Source organism: Mytilus galloprovincialis, chromosome 2, assembly GCF_965363235.1.
Source record: "Mytilus galloprovincialis chromosome 2, xbMytGall1.hap1.1, whole genome shotgun sequence".
NCBI classification, from domain to species: domain Eukaryota; kingdom Metazoa; phylum Mollusca; class Bivalvia; order Mytilida; family Mytilidae; genus Mytilus; species Mytilus galloprovincialis.
This window is the reverse complement of record NC_134839.1, coordinates 58521330-58532356: the sequence shown is the minus strand read 5'-3', so window position 1 is coordinate 58532356 and position 11027 is coordinate 58521330. Positions and strand designations below refer to the sequence as shown.

The window sequence follows — 11027 nt, the reverse complement described above, 5'->3', positions numbered from 1 at the left end:
GTCCCTAATGTCTATTTAAAACAGTTTTATAAATATCAAAGGCATGTTTGTTTGATATAAGAATTGATTTCATGTACTCGCCTTAATTTTTTTTAATGTTATTTTTTCGAAGAAGTTTGTCGACATAGCTGAATTGAAAGGCATTTTATATCTTAGACCGTATAACAACGGGTTTATAAATTTCAAAAGCTAAACAACTGTTTTTTCAACAATGGAATAAATAACAATTTAAAGTTTATAAATTTTGTGTAATGCATGAAAATGTTGTTTAAAAACAAATTAGATACTGCATGTCAATTGACTTATTTGGGTTTGAGTTTTGTATACGGAAAAAACATAGCAGATAAATCGGGGTGAAATTGTAGTAAATAAACTCAGTCATAGAATACAGATGCGCGTTTTGTCTACAAAAGACTCATCAGTAACGCTCGAATCAATTAAGTTAAGAACGTAAAAATTCAGAAGTTGAAGAGCATTGAGGAGCAAAAAATCATAAAAGTTTTGCCAAATGCTGCCAAGGTAATCTATTCCTGAGGTAAAAAAAGCCAAAGTTTTTAAAAACAGACCACAGTATTGTTACTATGTGTATGAACTTCATTGTTTGAGTATTTGTCCCATATGTGTTTGTCGCCATCGTATAAATCTTGGTTATTCAATACCGATATGTCGAATGGACTGATTTTTTTCAAGTGAAAAAAAAAACCAACCAACATGTTAACAATGAACTCATGCGTTGAATGATAAACAATATTTCGAAATGTACATTATTTATTGTAATGTCATATCTTTAAGCATACATTGGTTTCGTATACTTCAATAACTAACACCCCGAGTTTCCTGGAAAAAAAGAAACAAGTACATTCATAATATATATTATATAATATAGAACATGGTGCTTTATCAATTTTATTATATTGTTAACAATAAATTTGATGCACGATAATATCTTTATGAGTTTTCGTACCGGAAAGTTAAGCTTATCTTGGCTACACAGAAAAACAAGCAAGCATCTGATAAGTTTAATTGTCCCCCTGGTATCTTTCGTCCCACTTTTATAACATGCATGCCACCGGATAAATTAAGTTCATGTATCAAAATCATACAAAATACCAAAAGTATAAGGGAAAGGAACAATGAACATACAAAAGGTGATAAATTGATCATAGAGGTATGATTCTGTTAAAAATCATACTAAAAAATCAGAAAACGTCTTTAAATCTACTAATTAATATTTTTCAGACATTTTAAAAGGGTTCCAATTCTTTTTCTTTGTTGTTAAATTGAACCCCAAGAAAGTATTATGCACATTGCTAACAATTGTAAGGCGTTAACAATCGAATCTATTGTGTGTTGTCTGTATAAATTATTGTTATGTCTACTGTGTTGCTTAGTTTCGATACGTGTACGTGAAACCTTGATTTTCGACAATCTTAGTACATCTTAAATTAACGTAAACTGGACCAATAGAGGTGATAGTGGTTATTATTGTTTATTGGCAAATAACATTAAAGGATTAAGAAAAGGAAACAAAATGGAATTATTGTGTTTTTAAAAGATATGAACATAAAAAGTACCAAATAATTATCAAAGGTACCAGGATACCAACATGACAATGTACTTTTAAAAATATCATTTCATCGACACTACGGAAATTAGCTAAGAGCAAAGATAATTCTTACGTCGAACATATGCAAGTACTATTCCACAATTTTTATGGATTGACGAAAACCTGCATGTTCGTGTATATTTCATTTTAGACAAAATCTGCATACAACCCTATAGAGAATTTGCAGTTCGTTACCAGAACGTAAATTCTTGGTTCATCTCAACCCACGAAATGTACTCAAATTGGTTTACAACGAATAATAATGAATTCATAGTATTGCTTTTCTCGATATTTTTTTTCAACTTTAACATGTATCTTATCAACCATGTTACAACTTCTCAACCATTTTGATGTATGTAACAGAATAATCACATTAACGACTAGATAATACAAGCTATATATACGTACTAGGAAGACAACAGAACTCTGAGTAATGACAGTCGGCATGTTGTCTGTAATCTTTATAGAATCCAAATGCAATCGGACAAAATGTACGTCCACATTGACCTCCATGGTCTCCACAAAGGCATGCAGAACCTACAACGGTAACAATGTTCAGTGAAATACGATAACAATGAAGAAATTGAAATTCCTTTACAGATATAGAAACATTAGAATTTGAAGTGTCATCTCTTTTGTGTATTAATATGTTTTTTATCAATTTACAAAATACGTAATATTGTTTGTATGAATTGCCAAATCAGTGTCGCTAAATGTCTAGATGTAGGTTTACACAGTTGTGTCTACTGGATCCGAACTATTGCCACATAAACTTATAATGTCTGGTTGTGTTGCTCATTCAGTTTTGTCAAAACAACGGACATATAAACAACTAACTGTGCCATGTCTTCTCTGTCTTTGGCTTTGTATTACAAATTCAAGAAGTATCTTCAATTAAAGAGTACTAGAACACACCCGCAAAATCGCGAGAATTTAGAGCTTGGTGGAAAGTATATATACTGTTGTAGGGAAAATTTTTGTAAAATGAGTTCATGTCTGGAGAATTTCAGATAAGGTATCAAAATTCATAGGCACTTGGAAACAGTTTCAGCCTTCTCTCTTGTTTCCACAAGTCCGTTATTTATTTTTTTGTGTTAAATTCCATTATTTTCGCGTTTCTGTATACTATGAACAAACGTATCCTATAAATAAAGTGCATTTGCTATTAACTATCAATTTCAAGTTTCTTCTCATAGGCGATCACTGCTATATTATAGACAGAGTCTCTGTCAACCCGATAATTATTATGCTGTCCCCGAGTACTCTTATCTATACTATTAAACGAGAGGACCTCATTTTGTGTGTCACTTCTCTTCTTTCCACAATACATTAATCAACACGCCTCTGTGTCCTATAGATACAGTGCATAGTCGCAATTGTCATCCATTCATATGATTATTCAGATTGAGTTATTTTGGGAGAAAAACGAGAAAAAAGACATCCGGATATTGTCCCGTCATTGAACGAAATTTTAAGTCAGATTATACTTCCGGTTTACGTTTTTCTGTATACTTTGAACATACATATCCTACGAATAAAGTGTATTTTCTGAATTCTATCTGCTATCATTTTCAAGTTTACTATATCCACGGTGGTCACAGAGTTTATAAACAAGTGAGGGTCTGTATACTATATCCCAAACTATTATGTATTTAGCAAGGCTTTTCACCTCAAATTTGAATCCCTTATTACAGGAATCTTTTCAATTAACTAAAACTTAGGATTCTAGTGGCTCCTATTCATGGTTCACTTTTGCAAAATATATTCTTTCTGAATCTAACATTAATAAAGATAGACTAAAAACCTGTAATAATTTAAAACAATTAAAAAATATTAAAAGCTATATGAAAAGCGACACACAAAATGAGGTGTAGATTAATGTAGAATTGTGGAAAGAAGAGAAGCGACACACAAAATGAGGTCTTCTCGTTTAATAGTATAGATAAAATTTCGTCCAATGACGGGACAATATCCGGATGCCTTTTTTCTGGTTTTTCTCCCAAAATAACTCAATCTGAATAATCATATGAATGGATGACAAATGCGACTATGCACTGTACCTATAGGACACAGAGGCGTGTTGATTAATGTACTGTGGAAAGAAGAGAAGCGACACACAAAATGAGGTCTTCTCGTTTAATAGTATAGGAATAAGATAAACTGAGGACTCTTAATCTTGTTCTTTTTTTTTTTTTAATTTCTATTTTAAATGTTCTAATTACATATTTGATATAACATGTATATCACTATGATATGAATATAATATATTTTTTAAATGACCATGCAACTTTTTTTTATCTTTTATAAATGAACATGCATTTTTTTTTAATAATTGTAACTCACATGTTCCACATAATACCATTAATAGACCAACAACAAATAGTATATGTCCTTGCTTCATGATCAGTTGATTAAGTCCTATAAATATAAAATATTTCTTTATTTTCACTCTTTTTGTTTCAACTCTATATGTCTTTTTTTTCATATTGGTATATGGTAAATTTTAAATTCGAAAGTTGAATAAATTACGTCGGGCTTAATGTTTAAATCAGGTGGCATGTACTTAAATCGTGTTTTTTATTCCTGATTAGTCGTATCAATCGTCAAAGGCAAAGCCAGCTGTCAAAACGATTGTCAAAAAGGTAAACGAATACTGTCGGGAATGTTTTTAGTCAAGTTTTCTCCCTTCTGATTTTGCTCATTTCCACCCATTTCAGTCTGTTTTTGCAGGATTTGTGGATAATGTGGCATCTCAGCTAACGAGAAACATTGATGATGTAAATTTGCCTGCCATGACATCCAACGACTTGGAAAACAAACTGGCGTTGTAGCTGTTATAATGTGTTGCAAATGCATTTGCCTAATTTGATTGAAATGACGTTACGTTAAACAGGTTGACCGTGTACATAAGTGGTCACTTACGAGTTATGACTAACTACTCTGCAGTTTCAGGGATTGAAAAGCAATTTTATAGCTCGAAATTGTTCTAAAAAATACGTTCACTTAATTCTGTCTGTAAATGTCTACGGACTTTAATTTTTATTTCTCAGTCGTGAAAAATAGAAAAAACAACTTTTTACTGATTAAAACTTGGCAATGGATTCAAGGACATGTTTAACAAAGACAAAATGAACAACAAAATTATGTTTGCGATTCTAATTTCGCGTCAGGAAATTAGTGTGACGTAAAAATTCCCCATATGTTTCATTGTCTTAGGAAATTCAGGTATTGATTTACGAGGATTACGAGAAGCATGATCAGCAATGAAATGAATACAAGTCATGATTGGATGAGAAAAAGAAAGTGTTGCAGTCCGTCAGCAAAAACATGATTGATTTTTTTATACGCCCGTCAAAATTTTGACGTAACGTATTATGGTATACAAATATCCTGCGTCCGTCTGTCTGTCCGGCGTAAACATGTCGCACCGTAACTTGAGAACGACTTATCCAAATTTCATGAAACTTAATACAGTTGTTTCTTATGATGGTCAAATGATCTGTATACTTTTTGGTATAATTGAAACTTTTTGAGTTACTGCACTTTGTAACTAGAACAGGGGTGTGGTTTTTTTCCCATGTCGCACTGTATCTCAAAAACGATTTTTGATTATTGCTTAAAACTTTACACACTTTTTAGTTATATTAATCTTAAGATCTGTATACTTTTTGGTGATGATTCAAAATTTAATTTTTGAGTTGTTGAGTGTTTTGTAAAAAAGGGGGAGGTATTTTTTTACATGTCGCGCCGTATCTCAAAAATGATTTATAGTTATTGCTTAAACTTTACACACTTCTTTGTTATATAAATCTTAAGATCTGTATACTTTTTGGTGATGATTCAAAAGTTTATTTTTGAGTTATTGAGTATTTTGTAAAAAAAAAAAAGGGGGAGGTTTCTTTTACATGTCGTGTCGTATCTCAAAAACAATTTATGATTATTGCTTAAAACTTTACACACTTCTTTGTTATATTAATCTAAAGATCTGCATACTTTTTGGGTTTGAATCAAAATTTTATTTTAGTGATATTTAGTTTTTTGTAACAACAAAAAATTAGGAAGGTTTCACATGTCCCGCTGTATCTCAAAAACAATATATGGTTTATTGGTTATTGCGTAAAACTTTCTCAGAAATTATTTATGTCTATTGTATTAAACTTTCACACCAGACGTCGGGCGTATCATGCGCTCATGGCGCAGCTGTTTATTTTGTTTTCTAGATTCACAGTTTTGAAGTACTCAAAATTTGATTTGCAAATTTCACAGGAATTGTTGAACAGACCATTTTTTTCAATACAGTTTTTTGTTTGTTTCAAATATAACATACATTACATTAGCTGATATTATTGGCAATATGAAATTAACTGTACCAACAGGCTGTATACACAATGAAATCGGTATGCCATGTTTGATGTATAACGACTAGATAAAAGACGCTGTAAGAGCACTCTTATAAATTAAGGCACTAACCAAGTATTTTAGTGTGCAAACATTGCTAACATAATAAATGTTAAACGTTTATATAAAAGAATTTCACTTTATCAATAAAAATAATTTGAAACATAACTCAGGTTTACTCATTGTAAGGCCAGTTTGAGATTCGATTGTTGTTACGAAGGTGGTTCTACAGCAAAATGTCGTGAACCTATAGGTTTCACTTCTGTAAAAAAAAAAAAGACAATTTCCAATAGGAACTCCCATTACGACTAAAACTATCCCTCTTGATGTATGTACAGTACTTGTAAATTCTTCCGGTATCCGAAAAAGAAAACTCGAAAGCTGCGAGGGTACAGTGGAATTCATGAACACTCCTTATCGTGATAAATGTAGATGTGTCACTAATGTATATTTACGACAATATTTTACACGGAGAATTAAACCCCACCCAACACAAGGCAGTGCAAGGACATAGGGAAGTCTGATATTATGGTGGACGAAGCCGAAGTTCTCGGAGAAAATCACCGGGCCACTCGGCGGAAACAGACAAACGATAGAGATAACAGACGATTGATCTCAAGGTCAAAATAGGGGACTACTTTGACCAATCGAGGCTCCATAGTACCCATTCTAGTTAAAAATCCCGGTCTGGCCAGAGAAGTGTGAGGGAGGGTGAAAATCACCCTTTAGATGTACTGAAATTTCCAGCGCACTCAGTCAGAACCTAACCCGAGACCTATAATCACGATAGTCCTCAGTCTTAACCAGAGCCAAACGAACAAACTCTTTAAGTATTGAATTACCTTGTTGACAAGAATGGTACTTATATTGACAACGATATGTGAACAGAAAAAACAAGAGGGGCGAAAGATACCAGAGGAACAGTCAAACTCATAAATCGAAAATAAACTGACAATGCCATGGCTAAAAATGAAAAAGACAAACAATAGTACACATGACACAACATAGAAAACTAAAGAATAAGCAACGAGAACCCCACCAAAAACTGAGGGTGATCTCAGGTATTCCGGGAGGGTAAGCAGATCTTGCTCCACATGTGGCACCCGTCGTGTCGCTCATGTTATAACAAATCCGACCAATATCCTAATTCGGTAGCTCACATTCATGAAAGTGGAAGGGATTGTAGTAGTTACGACGTAAGAAACATAAACGATACCATCTGTGATAAGCGTTGATTCTCGAAAAATGTATATAAAAAAAAGAAACTCAAATTTGTATCAATTTATTAAACTTATTACACAAAGATTTCGTTGCTAACATTAGATTAAACATGTTAAACGTTTTCTTACAATACAATATAAAAAAGAAGATGTGGTATGATTAACTTTAGATTTGATTCTTACCTTTTCTTTTGTATATCTTGTAGATAATTTGCAAACCATCGGGAATAAGATGTTACTGCCGATGCGACAATCACATTTATATAATATAGAATTTTTATACTTTTTTAGCAATCAATCTAATTATTATTGCGTTGTGTTATTGCGGTCAGAGAATCCATTTTTATGCATGCCTCGAAGACAAATATAAATCACTTTCCCTAAGGAGGACATACGTTCTGCTTAAAGTAATGGATTTGCTGCCCTTTGTTTTCAAAGAAGTTTAATGTATTAGGACATCACAATAAAAACCTTTCCTTTGAATCTATTATTAACGAAAATGATATTTTCATGTTTTGTTAAAATAATTTCCAACAAGTCTAATAATTCCAAATGAATCGGAAAAATTGTCTTTTTTTTTTTAGTCAATAGGAAAACTACTTTGGCGTAGCGCGTTCAGAAACTACTATGTACTATCAGCACAAGGGTATCTAATCCATTCAATAAAAACGAAAGGTTGTGGGTGATTTTTCCTCTTTGCATGACACATATGTCGTTGGTCCAGCTAATAAAGCCTTAAATAGTATTGTGTTCGCGTGTGAACACCGTTATTTGCAATATCCTACAAAAGAGCTTGGAATAAACAGCACTACTAGAAATCCTATACATTCCTTAACACCATTTACTAAGGATGAAATTCTACAATTCACAAATCTGTCCTTTCTTTTTTGTAATAACATTCAAAGAAACGAAGAAAAACTAGCGTCACTGAACTTTGAACTAGCTGTAAGTAACTGCAAGTACTCTAAGATCTGTATGTAGTGTCATTTTGTTGTTGAGATGTACAAGTACCCGGCCACGTCACTTTTATATTTGTAGTATTTGTGTCCATCTGATGAGTTAAGACTTTTCCAACTGATTTTTATAGTTTGTTCTGTTGTTGTACGGTTACAACACTGTCACATGTTAGGGGGATGATTGGAATCAGGCTAAATTGTTTAACCCCGCCACATTCTGTATGTATGTGCCTATCCCAAGTCAGGAGTCTGTAATGCAGTGGTTGTCGTTTGTTTATGTGCAACATATTTGTTTTCGTTCATTTTGTGTACATAACTGAGGCCGTTAGTTTTCTCGTTTGAATCGTATTACATTGCCATTTCGGGGCCTCAAATAGTTGACTATGCGGTATGGGCTTTTGCTCATTGTTGAAGGCCCTATGGTGACCTATTATTGTTAATTTCGGTGTCATTTGGTCTCTTGTGGAGAGTTTTGTCATTGGTAATCATAACACATCTTCTTTTTAATATTGATACAAAACTTTAAAAAAAAACAAACTCAGTTTTAAGAAAGATACATAGCTGGATCATCAAGATGTTTGCATGACTAAACATCTAAAAGAGGGGCAAAAAATACCAGGGGACATTCTAACTTATAGTTAGAAAATAAGCTGACAACGCTATGGGTTTCAAAAATCTTGTAATGAGATATATTCTACAAATGGTGTTTATCAGATGTACATGTGGATTCTCAAACATTTTAAAGATGGACTGCTAACTCTTAAATCACAATCTCTGTAATTTTGCAGCAACATTAAGACCCTTGATTTGTTCTACGCTTTACACTACTATTCCCAATGCTCTATTGAAAGATCAACTCCACCATCTCATTAAACAGAGCTTTTTCTATATCTATTCGTAGATAAACATTTCTTGTTTAGGGTTATAATAATTTTCATTTTGAGAAGAACCACACTGATTCTATCAGAAAATACACTGAAGATAATATTATCAAATTGCTGGACTATTTAATTAAGAAATAATGCATGGGGGCTAGAATATATTACCCTGAGCGATAGAGAGGGGTAAAATATCGGCATAAAGGGATATATTCAAGCCCCCATGAATTATTTCGATTCAAATAGGACAAAAACAGCAATTCATTTGTATCGAAACGCTCTAGGTGAAGGCAAATATTTGCCGTTCCCATAAATAAACGCACAATTGAATTGAGGCAAAAGAACGGATCAAACTGAATTTGTGACATGCTTAAACTGTTTACAATAACGAATTTAGATAGTTTTGGATGCATTCAAAATATGGTTTTACTTATATGTCTTGTATGTATAAAAAAAAGTTGCTTGTAACACATTTAAGCATCGTTTGTTTATGTTTCCTCGTGATGATTTTCGGTTTCACAAGCGAGTATTTTCCCGAAAAATGCTTATATTCTTACGTCATCGTTCTATGGCGTCTGGTAGCTCATTGATAAAAAAGCGGGAATACGATTGGAACAGCCTAAACAATATATTCATATTTTACCACGGATGTGTACTCAAAGCGTTTGAAGAACGTAATGTTAGAATCGACAAAATATTCGTTGAGGTTGGAGGATTAATGTGTCAACAGACATTTGGTATTCAAATCGGTTTAATAATACAGCTCTTCTGACCGACTTGTTTTTGTTGTCGTATGAAGCAGAAGTAATTCAGAGCCTTCTTAATCTTTAAAGGGTTAAAGTCAAAAATAAAAGGCACCTTGCAAAATGCTTCAATCTTTACTTTCAGATGATTCTCAGATGATTTATATCGATGATGTCCTATCAATGAATAACCCAAAGTTCGGTCATCTCATTTATCCTAGTGCACTTGACATTAAGGATACTACATATAATACACTGTAATAGGAAGACTGCTTCATAACTTGATCTCTTTCTCAGTATTGATACACATGGACGACTTCACACTAAATCTATGATAAACGGGATGATTTCAACGTCCTAATAATCAATTTCCAATTTCTCAACAGTAACATACCCTCTGATCCTCCGTATAGTGTTTACATATCTCAATTGATACGTTATTCTCGTGCATGTTTACACTCTACGGACTTTATATACAGGAGTGTACTCGTTACACAGAAACTGACCCAACAGAGTAATGATGAGGAGTGAACAAAACTGACACTACGTACATTTTATGGACACCATTACGAATTGGTTGATCCACACAATGTGTCTGTGTCTGAGCTTACACGTGACATTTTTACCACGTCATATATCTCTAAGAGCCGAACGTGATATTTTACCGAATATGACTGTTTTGACGAATGTGATTTTGTTTTTCTATACGACTTGTCTCGTTATTTGTGCATCCAACGTTCATGTGTTTATTTATGAAGTCTGTTGTGGTTTCGGTGGGATATTGTGTTATGTCTTATCGTCTGTGGTTTGAATTCTGTGTGTTCGGTACATTTCGAATTTGTCCTATTTTCCAGTATAGTCGTATTAATTTCCATCTATTGTTTTAATCCAAAAAATTATGACGTTGTCACAGGTTTTATTTCAAATAGCCTTTAAATACCGTCAATAACGTCATAACCTTAATAATTGTTTGTACAAACATTATGAAAATATTTGTATGAATCACAAGGTAATATATTCGTTGCTCAAATACTGTCAGTGTTTGTGGTGTCATGTGTTGTCGTGAATGGAAGATGTTCATTTTTATTCTACGTTTTACATGTTGTAACGACTACTATATTATTCATTTGTGGGCGTTCTTGCATTTGTTTGTGCTGTATTTCTGTCACTTAGTCATGTTATTTGTGCGGTGTTTTGACATTGCAATAAAAGCGGGAGGTTTTGCT

General features: G+C 33.0%; 1 protein-coding gene across 2 annotated transcripts in view; it reads right to left on the bottom strand.

The window, feature by feature from the left end:
• Positions 1 to 750: 750 nt before the first annotated feature.
• LOC143063965 (uncharacterized) overlaps positions 751 to 11027 on the bottom strand; it is a 46341-nt gene continuing 36064 nt past the window's right edge. For both annotated transcript variants that reach the window (XM_076236438.1, XM_076236436.1), the window contains exons 6-8: positions 3950 to 4024; positions 2015 to 2143; positions 751 to 837 (exon numbers count right to left, since the gene is read on the bottom strand). In XM_076236438.1, the coding sequence (XP_076092553.1) occupies positions 821 to 837; positions 2015 to 2143; positions 3950 to 4024 (221 nt within the window). In that variant the 3' untranslated portion in view covers positions 751 to 820. The remainder of the gene's footprint in view (positions 838 to 2014; positions 2144 to 3949; positions 4025 to 11027) is intronic.